The 18,131-nt window shown below is 39.9% G+C and overlaps 2 protein-coding genes across 3 annotated transcripts; one reads left to right on the forward strand and one right to left on the reverse strand.

Moving 5' to 3' along the window:
* The first annotated feature begins 314 nt into the window (after nt 1–314).
* On the forward strand, nt 315–11,352 carry LOC110497812 (tumor necrosis factor alpha-induced protein 2). 2 transcript variants are annotated; one of them, XM_021574196.2, is made up of 12 exons: nt 315–516; nt 5,274–5,489; nt 5,744–6,395; nt 6,494–6,605; nt 7,431–7,553; nt 7,685–7,779; nt 7,912–8,007; nt 8,103–8,229; nt 8,368–8,493; nt 8,623–8,778; nt 8,910–9,031; nt 9,274–11,352. In XM_021574196.2, exons 1-12 carry the CDS (start codon nt 483–485, stop codon nt 9,419–9,421), a joined length of 2,007 nt encoding a protein of 668 aa, XP_021429871.2. In that variant the 5' UTR covers nt 315–482; the 3' UTR covers nt 9,422–11,352. The 2 variants fall into 2 exon arrangements, with proteins under 2 accessions (XP_021429871.2, XP_021429872.2); XM_021574197.2 differs by lacking the exon at nt 315–516 and adding an exon at nt 4,460–4,770.
* Nucleotides 11,353–13,176: 1,824 nt separating this feature from the next.
* On the reverse strand, nt 13,177–17,857 carry si:dkey-196h17.9 (exocyst complex component 3-like protein). The gene is made up of 11 exons (XM_021574198.2): nt 16,921–17,857; nt 16,111–16,648; nt 15,863–15,977; nt 15,596–15,706; nt 15,396–15,496; nt 15,185–15,286; nt 14,964–15,090; nt 14,663–14,770; nt 13,909–14,061; nt 13,645–13,766; nt 13,177–13,503 (listed from the first exon to the last, which is right to left on the reverse strand). The coding sequence occupies exons 1-11, from the start codon at nt 17,012–17,014 to the stop codon at nt 13,350–13,352; spliced, it is 1,725 nt and encodes a 574-aa protein (XP_021429873.2). The 5' UTR covers nt 17,015–17,857; the 3' UTR covers nt 13,177–13,349.
* Nucleotides 17,858–18,131: the final 274 nt, after the last annotated feature.

Genomic DNA, 18,131 nt, shown 5'->3' on the forward strand with positions numbered 1-18,131 from the left:
CTTCTCCATTTGTTAGTTAAGTGAAAACTTTAGTTTCCTTCCTTTGTACTCATGTGTGTCAGCTTATTAATTATATTGTAGCTATAATGACAAGCAAATGTGTCATAAAGGTAATCATTATCTTGTACATAAAGTTTTATTTGAAGTCAATACATATTTGCCTGTTTATCATGTGAGATGCATGCAGGCCAACCCAGCACATGGTAGGATTGGGAAATATGTTTGAGACTGTTGAGACATGCTCTATGAAAACAGACTCCAAAGCATCAGATCACAGAAGTCAGCTACACCTACAGGAAAACCCATATCGTCATATGAGGAAGGAAGCAATGTTGCTAAAGAACAGCTCAACCGTCTTATAAAAGACAGCTCAGTATCCTCCTGAGGTGTCTATTTCTAAGCAACATTCAGTTCACCTGGACCACATGCAGGGGAGGTAGAACACTTGACCCATCATTAATATCAGCGCACACTGTGGAAGAATGAAGTTATTTCGAGGGTTGAGGGATGAAGCAGGTAAGGAATGATCATTTCTCAAGTCTAGAACTCAATGACATTGCATAGTGGAAAAATAAATCTAACAATTAAGCTTTCACTTCTTCAGTAGTTATTATTGACATAGCTATGCAATAGTCTATCTGTTTAAAACAGGTGATAAATTACATAGCCTCAAAGTGTTTTATGGCCGATTCAATCAAATCCGCTTTAGCCAACATCCACATAGCTGATGTTTGGACGGTGTTGGAGGTGAAACTGCGTTAAGGCAGTCAAATCCACAAGCTCTCCCCGCATTATCCCTAAAGTCGAAATTGCCATTGGCTGCACGGAATTGGATTAAGAGAAATCCCATGCAGCCTTGTTTACAAGTACGAACACTGAAATGTGAGATGTCATCTCACCTCGATTAGGCTGATATAAATCCTCATTATTTTGTTTAATAATTTTTAATTTGAGCATAATTACTGTATTTCTATATAACCTACACTTTCTCATTCTGGACTTCTACAAAAGTGGGATAGGTGTCACGTTCTGAACTTTATTTCCTTTGTTTTGATATTATTTAGTATGGTCAGGGCGTGAGTTGGGGTGGGCAGTCTATGTTTGTTTTTCTATGATTTGGGGATTTCTATGTTTCGGCCTAGTATGGTTCTCAATCAGAGGCAGGTGTCATTAGTTGCCTCTGATTAAGAATCATACTTAGGTAGCCTGGGTTTCACTATTTGTTTGTGGGTGATTGTCTATGTTAGTTGCTTGTGTCAGCACAGTTCTCATTATAGCTTCACGGTTGTTATTCGTTTATTGTTTTGTATAGTTTGTATTCAGTGTTCGGTGCTTTCTTTAATAAAAAAATCATCATGAACACATACCACGCTGCATTTTGGTCCACTCCTTACGACGATCGTGACAATAGGTGTGACTTTGTAAGATATTTTTTAGGTGGTTTGACACTTTATTCAGACAGTAATGAAATAAGGAGAAAGGCAAAGGCTAGAAACAGTGGGAAGGTTGGAAGCAGGCAATGATCCCTGTTCTCAGGTGGAAGGTTGCATGCACCACGTGCCTGGGAGTGTTACCACTACACCAAGGCTCTACACAGGAAATAGTCATAATGGGAGAAATGCTTATTTGTATGACTTATTCAAAACTGTCCATGAATGGCTGCAAAAATACATAGCCTCATTGCCAATTGTTAAGAATGACAATTGTTCCATGGACCAGACTAATTAAAGTAAATATATAATAAAATCTCCTGAAAACAAGTTGTCATCTAAAACAGGCTATAGGCTACATGTGCACCACCAAATCAGAACAATAGGCTAAATTAAGAGGGGAAAATGACCAACTAATTAGGGTGAGGGACATGGGCTACTAACAACATACACTTAGTATTACTTTCTTAGCTACAGTATACATATCTCCCTGGCATGTTACATAATTTACGCAACAGCATACAATACATTTTTGGACTCATCTTGTTGTGCTGTGCTCACTTGAACAGGAAGGTGGCGCGACGGTCCTTCATAGGCAAATTTTGTCATCAAAAGTTGGCATCAAATTCTCGCATTCACTGGATTTATGGTGTTTTCAAGACAGCTGGGAACTCTGAAAAAAAACAAAGTTGAATCGTGGTAACGTCACATATCAATGCAAAAATAACATGCAAAACAGGTGGGGCTCAAAACCCCCACCTGGCGGGCTGCCACAGCGTCTTTTTACAGTTTTATAAACTCAGCAGAGAACGTTCTCTGGCTACGTTTCAAACTCAAAAAACACACCCTCGTCTACTTACCCTCGTCTACTTACCCTCGCCTTATGCCCTTGGGGGAATTCCCGCGGCCATATTTGTCGTCTTTCAAATGATTAGCCAAGCAAGGTTAAGTTTGCAACGTAAATTCCTCAGCCCTCGTTTTTAATTGTTCATCCACTAAGAAGTCAGACAAAATTTAAAACCTCAACGTCAATATGGTGGAGTCAACAACCAGCGTAAATCAAAACGAATGTAAATCAGTTAGAAATTGTGCTACTAATGCACGTAAAGGTCATTGTTTTTGTTTGGTTAGCTTTTGAAAAATGTAGAAATTAAACATTTTCCTTCTTCAGAAGTTCCAGCTAGGCAGGCTAATGTTAGCTAACTTAATAATTTGCTAGCTATCATACTGTAGGCGTATATTAATAATGATATAATGTTAGTTAATATAAGTAGACATGCAATCATAATTGACAGATTTTTGTTTTGTTTTTTTCATATTTTTTTTGTCGTTTGTATATTTTTTAAATTATTCTTGTTTTTTATTGCAAAAAAACCCCAGTATACATACAATACGTATACAAACAGACAATTATAACATATGCAAGGGGCTACAAACAATTACAGATTATAGAAAGACTTGAAAAGATACACACATTGTTTTAACAGCTTTCTTATTAGTAGAATGTAGAATGGTCTTAATGTACTGCTCGAATCCCTTATAGACAACACGGAATTATGTTTTTTTTATTCGTGAATTTACATTTGTGAATATGACATTTTACCATCAGCACAATTAGATTCATGAGGTAAAAATGTTCCTTTATCCTTATTATAGTTAAGGAAACTGAGCAGCGCATTCTCCCATAAAACAACAAAACATCAAGAATATTAACAATTATAAATATTATGAATATCTTTCCATCATTTCTTTACATGTAGACAATGCCAAAATGAATGCAAAACTGTTTCTGGGTGCAGTTAATGTTAATGTGTTTTTTGTTTCTTCGGGTAATGATTTGCAGGGTAATACTTATGGATCATTCTGAAAGAGACCTCTTTGACCTTGTTATTAACAAGCAGGTATTTGTGTGGTAATAACCAGACTTTTTTCCAACAGATATTATTGACAAATGTATTCCAGTAAGTTGTGACATAAGGAATGGATAAAATATCCCTTTGAAATAAAGCACGTATAGATCTGTTGTTCTGAGGGAGCAAGGAGAAACACAGTTTTCCTATTGGAGAGTCAACTGGATTAAGCAAGGGTAGGTCCAGAAGGTGAGGTCGGGTTACATCTTTAAACAACAGAGTTCCAAATAGAATAGCATCAAAGACTATGGCAAACTCTCTAGGTGTAACAGGGATATTGTAACGAGATAACAAATTCCTCATAATTGAGTAACAATCCTTCTGCATTGAAAAGTTGACTCACCAGCAGGATATGATTATTAAACCAGTTATTAAAAAATAAAGACTTGTTTCTATACCAAATATCCTTATTGTTCAAAATGAAATACCTATGCGGGGGAAAAGTATGTTTATATATTAACGACCACTCTAAGGATACTTGCCTATGAAAAGCAGATAATTTTGTAGGAATCTTATGAATGTTATAGTTACATACAATTGAAGCCACCTAAATGGGTGAAGATTTAATGAGGGATGAAATTCCAAATTGAATTTGGATTCTTTAAGAAATGTTTAGCCCAATTTATCTTAAAAGTTTTATTCAAAAAATTGAGACCACCATATTCATATGTGTTTATAACGACAGATTTCCTAATATAATGTGTACGATTTTTCCAGATGAAGTTGAAAAGCATCTGGTCAACCCCTTTACCTATTTTGTTGTCAAGAATATATATATATTATATGTGTGTGTGTGGATTTGTATTAATATTTTATTTTTTATCTTCCTTATTTTTTTGTGGAATCCCTCTGGCTGTTCTGCTTTTTGTGTTTCACATGTTACTGTTTAATACAAATAAAAGTGTAAACTCGTCAGACGTCAGGATCAGAAGTGTTCACTTAATTTGACGCTTGAGGGGAAGAGGGTGTGTTGTAAATTTTTGGAATGCCGCCTTTCTCTCCATTCAGCGCCACTCTAATCTTGAGGGGCGTTTCTTTAAAACATGCAACCAATTATCTTGATCCCATAGATATTTAGACCAATCATATTCTTCAATGTGTGGCGGTTGACAGTGTGTGGCAAGGCAGGACCAATATAGATGTTCCGCTCGTGATGTTAAATTGCAGGCGCAAATATGCTCCGATTTCAGAATGAGTTGGAGCACAGTTGAAAAGTTAAGGCGCTGACTATATAATCGACTAATTACAAAAATAAATTCAGTACTTTTCAATGCGTGAGAGCGTGAGAAGTGGGTCAATGCGTGTATTTCACGACCAATGCGTGAGAGTTGGCAACTCTGGTTCTACGCTATACAAGTAAAGTGGTCAGTCCTGTCGGGAGAGTAGAGCTATTCCTTTCGGTTCACACTTATTTTTCTATCAGGCTTAAGGTATGTCTATACTGAATGCTTTCTTTTACACATACTGAATGTTTGCTTATGATCTCAAAATTCGAAGTAATAAAATATACATAGCAATGATATCTGCAGAATATATATCTTATCTTTTACCCACTTTTTAGGGTAACGTTAGATAAAGATATTGCCAGATAAAAAGGCCTTACATTTTTAAATATTGTAGCGAATTTGGGGGGTTAACCACGACCAGGACCCAACCCTGTTCAGCGACTGTCAAACTAACACCTTAATCAAATCAAATAGTATTGGTCACATACACATTTTTAGCAGTAGCGAAATGCTTAACCGTTATACTAAACGGTCCAAACTGATGAGTTCGCTATGTGTTGTGTTAATGTCGCTGCCATATTTAACAGCGCAGCAGATTGAATACCATCAGTTTATTGCACATTGTGTCTGTAAAACACCCCCATCGGCATGCCACCTCTGATGGTAATGCAGTAAGTGTCCATCTGTCTCTGACTGTCTCACTATAGTGATGAGGACCCTAAGGACTAGAAACACAGTCTTGGGAACAGGATCCACTGAGCCAAACTCTTCAGTGGAACACAGTGGAAAGACAACATCAGATGGAAGAAAGTTTAAACCTTTAACATTGCCCCGGATCCTAAGAAGGAATTCCAAGAGTAACACCAACATCACTGCTCCAGATGTCCCCAACACATCCAGTGTTATTGCTGCCCCTCTGGAGGGTGAGTAAACACTGCAATGAGTTCTACCTTTTATCTGTCATTGCATCGTATTTTCAAATGATTCCTTTCTTGTCAAAGGTTATCAAAATCCCTGTGGAATTTACATTTCCCTTATGACTGATTCATTTGTTTATATAACATCTGTAGATGGTTAGTATAACCGATATCATACAGAACATTCATATGCAAATGTTTTATGGCATATAGTTTAGACACTGTAAACACTGTACAGTCTTTGTTGTCTTTCCCCTCAGAGTTGTTGACTTTTGAGCAGAACCTTGAGAGAAATTGCCTGTCTGCTGCTGGCCAACAGCTGATTGAGAGAGAGGAGCGTCTATATGGACAGATCTCAGAAGAGGTGGTTCAGTCGACCACGGAGTGGGAGAAGGAGGAAGAGCAGTTCACCAGAGATCACAAAGCCCTCCTCAGCCAAATAGACCTGGCTGTAAAGAGTTCTTTCAGTCCAGATGAAGGCAGTCTTGAGGCTCTGAAGTCTGCAGTGAAAGCTATCCTACAGGAGGAGGAGCAGGATAGGCGATGGCTGAATCAGGTGGGTAAACAGCCTGCCTGGAGGCCCAGTGAGTGTAGACGTCACCACAACACTGTCCTCCAGAGCCTGGTGGAGGAGCGTATGGACAATGCCGAATTGCCTCCTGAAGAGAGCAACAAGCTACGCTCCTCCCTGCAGAGGGATGTCTGTGGGAAGGGCAGGCGGCTGCAGGAGGACCTGCTGAGGGTGGTGAAGGATGTGAAGGGCTGCTACCCAGAGGACATGGATATCTGCAACTTCTATGGAAAGATGTATCACCAAGCCTTCAGCGCAGGGATGAGGAATATTGAAGAGTATGGGCTGGGCATGGATGACTGCTCTTACCTCCTGTATTGGGTGAATGTTGCCTACCCAGAGTGAGTGATGTCTTGTTTGTGTTTGGTTATTAAAAGACTATATAATGAGGTTAGGAAATGTGACTGACTAGCATAGTAACTCCTGGTTTTTGTCTTAGAATTCTACAAAATCCGGAACTGACCAAGGAGATTAACCCTGAAATGTTAGGAAAGCTGTTGACTGAGGAGTTGACAACACCATTGGAGAATCAATGTCTTACTCACAAAGAGGTAAATATGATTTCAATTAAAATGTGTCCTGCAAACTGGACCACAGCTTTCTGACCCATGTGTTTATGTTTTTGTACAGCAAAAGATTAGTCTATTCAGTCTGTATCGCTGAAGCATTACAGATTGTGCGATAGAAATGTGAAGGTAATATCGAGCCGACATATGCAGCGTTTATCGTGAATAAAGTCTTCACTAACGTGGGAACATTGTCTTTAAATTTAAATCACGCTGTAACGCTGAACTTCCACGATACGGATTAAATAGAGCCCTAGATTTGCCCATCTACAGATGTAGGATCTTGCAACAACAAAAAACGATTCAAAGTTTAAAAGGCTTCTAAAGTTAGTAATTTCCACTTAAAATTTGCCCTTACTAAAAATGTATCCACCTCTCCAAAAATGTCAATTTATAATCCACACAATAATTCACATTTCCTGTTGCTGCAGGATTATTTTCCTGCTGTCAGATGCAGGCTCAATTTAAGATCCTACATCTGGAGATGTAAATGATGGCTTGTGGATCATTAAAAAAAGTTTATGGTAATAAGCCAACACTTTTTTTGGTTCCAGGTAGAACTATTTTGGGTTCCATGTAGGATCCTCTGGGGAAAGGGTTCTACATGGAACCCAATAGGGTTCTATCTGGAACCAAAAATAGTTATTCTATGGGAAGAGCCAAAGAACCCTTTTGGAACCCTTTTTTCTAAGTATCTGAGCTTATTACATTAACTTTTTTTATGTTATATTTTAGGTTATAGATAGCACCGTTTTTTCTAAGAGTGCAGAGATTGTTAGATGCATTGTTTTGTTGATGCCCTGTTTTCAGACAGAGGTGCAGACATTGATCAACAAAGTGCTGATGGTGGAGGAGCAAGCCTGGATGGAGGGGTCTGTGCCTGAGCTCAGAGATGACTGTTACTTTAGCCCCTTGGCCATCGACGTAATTCAGGTAGACATTATATAGGAAATATTTGGCATCCTCATGCCTTTATTGCTCTAACTATTCAGTTAGTCACAAATGAGGTTGTTGATTTTAACAGGGATTAATTTAATACATGTTTTATTTCACTGTCCCTTTAGTTTATTAATGCTGCAGTGAAATCGATAGAGACAGTTTTGGGAGCCATGTCCAAAGTCCAGATAATTGTGTGCCTATTGAAGGACTTCTTGAATAGGTACTACAGTATACACTTTTTGCAGGAAATAATTGCATGACCTGAAGTTACAATGCATTGTATTGTATTCTACTCCAAATACTATCAAATTATGATTATCTATTACTAATATACCAAATTACACACTTGCAGCTATAAGAAATTCCAGGAGAAAGTTCTCAAGGGAAGCAACAATGGAAACAGCAGAACTGTGATAATGGCCAATCTTGCCTGTGTTGAACAATTTAGGTATGTTTTACTTTTCTTTTCAGTTTTTTATATCCAAATTGATTGGACCACGATGACATCTAGTCATCTAATTTGATGTCTATGATTCCACACAGGGACTATATTGTAAACAAAGCCGATATCTTCCCAGTGGATGTAAAGGAATGCTGTCTGTCCATAGTAGCTGAAATGAAAAACATTGGCTACACATTTTTAACAAGCCCTATACACAAGGATCTCAAGGTATAGCTGACTTACACAATTCATCTCTCTTTGATTTTGCGTCTGAGTCAAGTAATATAAAGTGTAATGTACTTACTAGCCTGTCCTTGCTCTTAATTCAGTACTGATCTATTGTCTATCTGCCCTCGCCACACACAGTCTCAGTACAGAGATCTGGGGACGCCTGTCTGGTTGGAGAAGAAGAAACAGGTGTTTGAGAAGCTGTTTGAAGGAATTAACAAACACACCCAGGATCTTAAGGGCTTGACTGACTCCTGTCATCAGGTAAATTGATTAACAGATTGATTGAGAGATGGAATGGCTAATTTTCTGGTTGGTTGGTAGGTTGGTTAATTGATAGATTGAGAAATCAATTGTTTGGTTGGTTGATTAATTGGTCGAATGGTTATACAGGAGCTGCTGAGCCAGCTGCACTTGGAGGTGACAGTGGAGTATGTGAGGAGGCTACTGAAGAGGAAGATCAAGCTGAGAGACAAAGAGATGCAGGAGCAGGCGGCCAGGTCGGTGTGTGAGGATGGCCAGAGACTACACAAACTGTTCACTGAAGCGGTGAGAATACACTTACTCTCACTCACTCACTCACTCACTCACTCACTCACTCACACACACAGACACACACACACACACACACACACACACACACACACACACTGGAGATCATATTGTGTTTGTTGTCACAGGGTTCCAGGGAGGAGTGGCTAAGTGACATCCTTCCCAAGATTGCTGAAGTGCTGAAACTCCAAGACATTTCCTCCATACAGCTGGAGATAGTGACTCTGAGTCAAGCTTACCCTGATCTCAGGTTAAACTTTCATACTTGTTATTCACATAACTGTTGTTAGACAATACTGTAGCTATGTGATTTTGTATTTCCTTTGCATATTCTAATGCAGTGATTGCTTATATTGATACAGCTGAAACAGTTCCTTTTATAATGCTAAATTCAGGTACAGTGCCTTGCACAAAGCCAATAACACACGGCAGATGATGCTGTGTTTGCGTTGAACACCCAGTGAGCTCAACCTTTTCCACTTTGACCCACAGTGAATTCCAGGTGTCCGCCCTGCTTAGCCTCAAATCCAACCTTTCTGCCTCTGCCGTGAGGAGGGTAAAGAAGACCCTCCTGGACAACCAGGACACCACCAGCTCCCAGGATGTCCCATCTTTTTTCTCCAAGGTACAGGTCAAATGAGTGTTGAATACTCTTAATGGGTCACGTCTGCAATGCTCTTGTAAGGAAAGTACCCTAAAGAGGGGACTAGCGTGGTTCTGGTTCCGGTTCTGACTGAAATGTTCGCTTATAAATTGTTCTGTGGACACCATAGATTGAAATAGCATGCATTCAGCGATAGCCCTAGATTTCACGGACTCGGGACTATATATCTTCCACCTGTATACCTCAGGCTGTGAAATCTGACATCACTTGAAGCTGGGATGTCCTGCCTACCATTTCATTCACTCTTCCAACTCTCCATCAACTCCTGGCTGAATGCTAGGTAACAGCCGTTGACAAAGCACATGCCTGCAATCCTTAGATCCTAGCGTAGCAGGAGATAATGGTTTCATCAAAGTCATCAACAATAATTCAGAGATTTTAAATAAATGTTTTTTCTGTTTGCCATAGACAGACAAGATTAATATGAGAAGAATGGCCAGTTCATAATGAGTAGAGAATATGCACCTTTTCTCTAACATCAAACATGTATTTGACAGTTATTCAAGTCTCATTCATACATTTGTGTAGAATAGCAAATGCATCATAAAATATTGAATATGTGTATCATATTTGTACTGTGTACTTGAGCGTGTGTCCTCGAAAGTGACTACACCTCAGCAATATTTTTTTTTAAATACCAGAAAGGTGGGATTTTAATCTTTCTTGGGGTATTCTGCATTACAAATGATTGTTTATTGCCATCTCATTATAAATAATTACTTGTGGGTACATAGATTATAATTTAGATGACATTTTCCCTTGAACCACATTAACAGCCTTGTCGTTTACAGGATAGCATTTCAAGTGAGTCAGGCTGCCAATTCTTCCAGGTTAATGTCCCTATATCCCCTGGAAGACTGTCAGTTTTGATAATAGGTTGTGATAAGGATTTAAGGGAAACACCATTCTTTGATATCCCCTGGGATACCATTGAGGAAGCATACCATTGAGGAAGCATGTTGTGTATGGGACTGTCCATTGTGAATTACTGTACATTTTGGAATTTCCAATATCCGAGTACTACTCTCACAACCCAAAAAGACTGTTAGGGGATTTCCCTTCTCAGCGGAAGCACAATAACTGATAGCCTTACTGCCGTTGTCTCCATCTACAGGGCACTATTGGTTCTAAGTCTTTCCATTAGGCATTTTTGATGAGGATTAAAACCACTTGACCTGAAAATGAAAAACTTTGGGCAGTTTTAATTCCAATTTCTCTTAAGAGTAAATAATAACTTGCCATATAGTACCTTTTAAAAAGTTGACAAAGACATGTAAACAGAGCTCCAAATATTGTGCAGTAGAGTGAGAACCTGATGGTCATGTTGTTTAGAATGGGGGTCGTTATTGTCCTCTACCTGAGACTTCCCAGTTCCCACACTCAGCAGCAAAAAAGGCAGCCATACCAGGCTGCAGACCTGGTTTGGGACAGGAAAATGGAGTACACTTCTTGGCTTGCCTCCAGAACTTCCCAGGTCTGTCTCTGTGACAGTCCTCCCTTCCAATGCAGCAGGGTAGGCAGGTGCTCCATAGTACTACAACAGAGGTAAACATGTAACAAGCTAATCCCTATGGAGTAAATTAGTCAGTGCTGTGGATCATGCAAACTTTGGAAACCCTGTGGTATACTCATCTGTGTGAAGTGGGGCTGTTTAACTTTGTACTTTTGCTTCTTAATGATTGTATGTTGTATTTTGCATGTTGAATTATTTATGTAATAAAAATAGCAATTAATTACATGTATGTGAGGCACCTCTGTGTAGTTGACATTTCTCAATGTCTCCTTCATGGATTCAACAATTATGTGGTTATTTAGTATTTTCTGCCTTACTCAAGGATTTCCCTTCAATTGGTTAGTCAATGATTCCAAGTCATTCTGTCAATTAAAATGGAAAGTATACACTCTAAGCACTTGTCTAGCCAACCATGATTTCTTTTGTGTATCAGTTCCAGGTAAACACTCACTTTACCAGTAAGCTACACTACCGGTCCAAAGTTTTAGAACACCTACTCATTCAAGGGTTTTTCTTTATTTTTGCTATTTTCTACATTGTAGAATAATAGGCCAGTTCATCTGATGCAGCGCTCCATCACTCTCCGTCTTGGTAAAATAGCCCTTATACAGCCTGGAGGTGTGTTGGGTCATTGTCCTGTTGAAAAACAAATTCTAGTCCCACTAAGCCCAAACCAGATGGGATGGCGTATCGCTGCAGCATGCTGTGGTAGCCATGCTGGTTAAGTGTGCCTTGAATTCTAAATACATCACAGACATTGTCACCAGCAAAGCATCCCCACACCATAACACCACCTCCATGCTTTACGGTTGGAAATACACATGCGAAGATCATCCGTTCACCCACACCGCATCTCACAAGGACACGGCAATTGGAACCAAAAACCTCAAATTTGGACTCCAGACCAAAGGACACATTTCCATCGGTCTAATGTCCATTGCTCGTGTTTCTTGGCCCAAGCAAGTCTCTTATTATTGTTATCCTTTAGTAGTGGTTTCTTTGCAGCAATTCAACCATGAAGGCCTGATTCACACAGTCTCCTCTGAACAGTTGATGTTGAGATGTGTCTGTTACTTGAACTCTGTGAAGCATTTATTTGTCCTGCAATTTCTAAGGCTGATAATTCTAATGAAATTATCCTCTGCAGCATCCATCCTTCCATTCCTGTGGCGGTCTTCATGAGAGCCAGTTTCATCATAGCGCTTGATTGTTTTTGCGACTGCACTTGAAGAAACTTTCAATGTTCTTGAAATTTTCCGTATTGACTGACCTTCATGTCTTAAAGTAATGATGGACTGTCATTTCTCTTTGCTTATTTGAGTTCTTGCCATAATATGGACTTGATATTTTACCAAATAGGGCTATCTTCTGTATACCACCCTTACCCTGTCACAACACAACTGATTGTCTCAAATGCGTTAAGGAAAGAAATTCCACAAATGAACTATTAAGAAGGCACACCTGTTAATTGAAATGCATTCCATGTGACTACCTCATGAAGCTGGTTGGGAGAATGCCAAGAGTGTGCAAAGCTGTCATCAAGGAAAAGGATAGCTATTTGAAGAATATCAAATATAAAATAAATTATTTGTTCAACACTTCTTTTTGTTTACTCCATGTTTCCATATGTGTTATTTTATAGTTTTGACATCTTCACCATGATTCTACAATGTAGAAACTGGTAAAAATAAAGAAAAACCTTTGAATGACTAGATGTTCTAAAACTTTTGACCGGTAGTGTACCTATGACTTTGGAAGGAGGAAGGAAACCACATTAACAGCCTTGTTGTTAACAGGATAGATGTTTCAAGTGAATCATGCTGCCAATTCTTCCAGGTTAATGTCTTTATCTCCACTGGAAGACTGTCAGTGATTTGATAATAGTTTGTGATAATGATATAAAGGGAAACACCATACTGTCCATTGAAAAAGATAAGCTAAATACCACCCTACCTCGCCAATGGAGCCATCCAAAATGCATTCAAATTGACTTACTGATTACTGTATGTGTACATTTTGGAATTTCCAATATCTGAGTACTACTCTCACAACCCAAAAAGACTGTTAGGGGATTTCCCTTCTCAGCGGAAGCACAATAACTGATAGCCTTACTGCCGTTGTCTCCATCTACAGGGCACTATTGGTTCTAAGTCTTTCCATTAGGCATTTTTGATGAGGATTAAAATCACTTGACCTCAAAATGAAAAACATTAGGCAGTTTTAATTCCAATTTCAAATATGTATTTTTCTTCTTCTTTAAGACATTAAATAATAACTTGCCATACAATATCTTTAAAAAGTTGACAAAGACATAGTTCCAAATATTGTGTTGTCATGTTGTTAGAGTGGGGTCGTTATTGTCCTTTGCCTGAGACGTCCCAGTTCACACACTCAGCAGCAAAGAAGGCAGTCAAACCAGGGTGCAGACCTGGTTTGGGAGAGGTCAATGGGGTACACTTCCTGGCTTGCCTCCAGAACCTCCCGGGTCAGTCTCCATGACAGGCCTCCCTTCCAGCGCAGCAGGGCTGGAAGGTGCTCAGCAGCACTACAACAGAGATAAACATTTATCAATACATAATATTGGAGATATCAAGCCTGTTCTCAAGCTAATCCATATGTAATAAAATTACATTCAGTGCTGTGGACCATGCAGACTTTTGAAACCCTGTGGTATACTCTGTTTTACCTTGTACTGGCATTGTCCCTCAGTATCTCACTGACTATTATCTTGAGACTTTCAATGTCTCTGCATTCCAGCACTTCTCTCACTTTAATCAGTATGATGTTCCACTGTTTAACATCAGGATTCTGATAAAAAAATAACTAATGTCAGTAGAAGAATGTTGACCTTTTAAAGTAATTACACATTCTGAAAAGAACCAGCTGCATCTTATCAGGTAGAAAGGAGGCATTTATAGTAATTGGTGTACAACAGGACTAGCTTTTTCACCAGGACTGAGAAGATGGAGTGAAGGAGCTCGGCATCATGCATCACTCTTTTGTTCACATAATCCCATCTCTTCACCAGCTTCCCATGGTTACTCTGCACCAGGTGTTGGAGGTACAGAAGGGTGATGCACTGATAGGCTTTGCTAATCACAGTCTACAGAGAGAAGGGACAGAGATGTATAAAATAATATACTGGAAAGAACAAGAGAGAAGTGTTGAGTATTTCACATTACAGTTTCGTTATAAGAATGTAATAGGTGGGGCCTCCCGGGTGGCGCAGTGGTCTGTGCCACCAGAGACTCTGGGTTCTAGTCCAGGCTCTGTCGCAGCTGGCCGTGACCGGGTGGCCCATGGGGCGGCGCCCAATTGGCCCAGCATTGTCCGGGTTAGGGAGGGTTTGGCCAGCAGAGATATCCTTGTCTCATCTCGCACCAGCAACTCCTGTGGCAGGCCGGGCGCAGTGCACGCTGACCAGGTCGCCAGGTGTACGGTGTTTCCTCCGACACATTGGTGCGGCTGGCTTCCGGGTTGGATGGGCATTGTGTCAAGAAGCAGTGCGGCTTGGTTGGGTTGTGTTTTGGAGGACGCTTGGCTCTCGACCTTCGCCTCTCCCGAGTCCGTACGGGTGTTGCAGCGATGAGACAATACTGTAACTACTACAAATTGGATACCACAAAATTGGGGAGAAAAAGGGGGTAAGAAAAAGAAGAATGTAATAGGAATGCTCTCACACCAGATGTGAACAGTGAACACACCTTTTGCGTATCCTTGTCTTTGGGAAGGTCTTGGAAAATAAATGTAATCTCTTTCATTAGATTTTCCATTTGTTCATCCTCTTTTTTGAAATACTTCTTCAAGGAAATCTGGGATCACAAAACATTGTAACACAGTTTCCCTTAATTGTTTCAATATAATTTAATATAAATGAAGATTACAAAATTAATGTGTTTCTAGGAGGAAGTTCATATTGGAAGTGGGAACTTGTGGATTTTGAACAGATAGGCTTGTCTTGCTATAGTATTTCTATAGTGGGGGGGGGGGGGGGGGGGGATTAACCTGTGCAAGTTGAATTGGTTTTTCCAGGAGAAGCTTCCAAGAAAGAGCCTCCAACCCCTTAAGTGTTGATATGGTTTTAACACAGTCTAAGCTTGTGTCATCTTTGGCAATCCTTGAAATATACAACCTGCAACAGATACATAATCATAATGATTATCATGATTCAACAACAATACATGAGATTTGATTTCATAGCATAAATATAAACATATAAAACTTACTTGAGTTCAATGCAGGTGTTGAACGTTTTAAAGAAGTGCATTGTACCTGACGTTCCCCTTCCTGCTTGTTTCTGAAGGTGCTTCTTTTCAATATTGACATACCTTCACAATAAGCACATTCATTCAACATTTTGCCTGGTCTCAGTGTATTACCAGACAAACAGCAAGACAATGAAACAGTAGAGTGGTACTAAGAAAAGGTGACAACTACCTTTCCACAAAGTCCTGTAGCTCTTGCCAACAGACTATTTGGACCTTGCGCATCAGAGTTTGGCTCATCATCTTTGCTTTCTGGAGAACAGCATTGATGCACTATGTGGAGGAGGAAGAGTCACCGGGAGAGAAAGGGCTTAGTATAGATTTACAGTGATACACTTTATTATCTCTACACATCACTGCTGGTTGAAGTACCTGGATGACATCCAGATGCAGTTTGATAAAGGCCTCCTCTCCAGAGACACACACCTCTCTACCTGACTCCTCGTTCTGAAGGATCCTCCTCAGTGATGTGGAGATGTCCTCCTACAATGGGTCAGACAGAGAGACTGAAATACGTAACATTTTCACAGGAACTTCATGGGTTATTATCAAATAAAAAAATCGATACATGATAGAAATCTAGCCCTCAAGAAGTGTGCTTGTTTTGAGATGACATCACATCACCTATAGGTGATTCACCTGCACAATGGCCAAGAGTTTATTCTCAGCTTGTGGGATCCAGTCTGTCAGAAGGAGAAGGTCAACTGCATGTAGAGCCTCACCCCAGATGTTGGGGTGTCCTAGCAGCTCCTCACTAGAAAAACAACCCAGAAAAGGTATGCCATTACTGTTTTAGTATCAGAATCAGTACTACACCATCATAGTGAGAGAGAGAGAGAGAGAGAGAGAGAGAGAGAGAGAGAGAGAGTGCAGGTGGGACAGAGTACCTCAAGTATGTGCGTAGTACCCAGTCAAGAACTGTGAAGGCCTCTTTTTTTGTGTTGACATGCTGAAGGATCTGCTGTAGACAGTCAAACATACGCTGATGATAGCAAGCAATCAAATGCTTCCGCAACTGAGCCTCTTTGAGCAGGGGTGCCAACCTCAGAAGCTCCCCTTGCACAGTTATTTGCACTTTTATCAGGTAGCCCTCCAGCTGATTCACAGTGTTCCCTGCTGGCAGTTTGGGGAAGTGTTTGTCCACAGACGCTTCAATAAGATGAAAGTACCTCTGGAGCAAGACTTCTGGGTGTGTATCGTCCTTCTTCTGAGCCTCATGGCACATAATCTCTTCTGGTGGCCCCTCCAAATTAGCTTCAAGTCTCTCTTGAGGGCCAACATGGCTGACCCTCAAAGCTTCTGCAAGTACACTGAGCAATGACTGTCCGTTCTCCTGACCCCCCTGACTGCCCAACTCCTGATGATTGTTAAAGCCATTCTCCAAGTAGGGATTCCCATGTCCCACATTCCCGGTTTGTTCCTCTTCTGTGAATATACCAATAATGCAATGCATTTGAATGAGTACAGTGCTAAAAACAATATGCAAAAGACCATTATAAAACCATTAATGTATTCTTAGTTAATTCATTATAAATTGAATACTGTTTGTTTTGGTCATGCTATTATTACATTAAAATAACACATTTATCCCAACAAATGTAGACATATCTTCTTGCTTATGGAACAAACATGACGAATGACAAAAACTCAGACAAACAATAGACAGACCATAATAATAATAATAATCTGGACCTCACCATCTGTAGGCAGTGTACTGTTCTTAATCAGAGGACTCCCGTCCTCTATCCCCAATGGCTTACTCTTTCTGCTCATGAAGTTGAATTTCTTCATGGTTTTCTTCTGGGTTGATTGCCTGACACACTGATTGCCACAAAAGGGACCACTGCTGAACTCAACTGGTCCTTAGTCAGAATCCAAGTAGGTGGATATGATGATGGAATATCTTGAGAGGATGTAGCAAGTACATGTACAGTAGTCCAAATGAGGAATACTGTAAGTCACAGTTCGTCAACCAACCACCAATATCCATACAATTGACCGTCTACCAAACGATATAGAGTGGTGCTGGAGCAGGGAATTTCCCATTTCCTGATTGTAGACACCACAGTCAGTGTTGCTTTCAGTTTCTGTGGCTGCATTGTATTGTCCTGCACACCTATATACCATTACATGTTGAACAATACACTCATTGTGAAGACTTTTTTATGAGAATCCTGTTAATAGACCAACTGATCTGTTAAATGGACTAACTGATGACAGGAAACAATACATTTTAAGGTAAACATGCTGGAGGTTATAGTCTGAACAAATTAGCATTATGCAGCACTTGCCTAACTGGGTGATGGTATGAATCAACTGTTTTGAATTCCCCAAAACTTTCCCAGGTCGGGAACATTTTCAAAGTGTGGGGGAATATTTGGTATATTCCTTAATAACAACTGATCTACCTGGTTGTTTCATTCAATGTTTACATAATCAAATTCCCCAACCCCGCCTCCTGGAAGGGGCTCTGGATAAACGTGATTGCTAATCCACTCATAACAGGCCCATAACAAGCTGTTGGTCTGGTTTCATAGGAAAAAAATATGAAAAAGTACTGTAGGCCTATTTGTGTCTGCCACAGTAGACATATTTATGGTTGACTGAGAAAAATAATTTATTGAAGTATGAAACCAAAGGCTGTTTGTTTTATAACAGGTAACCAGAGATGTGGGTGGGGCAGTGGGTAGTGCTGGTGTATCAGGATAAAGGGAATTTTCCCAGGGGAATGCTAAACTTTCCCTTATTGTTGACATGACAATCATGATTATTCAAAGATGAGATAATGATGACGCAATCATTTTATCAGTACCAAAGAGGAAGAGGCAAAGCCATAGACCACCTTTGTCAGTACTAATCACAAGGGGACATGCTGTTGGGGGCACTGAGCTATACATATACAGTGTCT

This window comes from Oncorhynchus mykiss, chromosome 19, assembly GCF_013265735.2.
Source record: "Oncorhynchus mykiss isolate Arlee chromosome 19, USDA_OmykA_1.1, whole genome shotgun sequence".
In the NCBI taxonomy this organism is placed as follows: domain Eukaryota; kingdom Metazoa; phylum Chordata; class Actinopteri; order Salmoniformes; family Salmonidae; genus Oncorhynchus; species Oncorhynchus mykiss.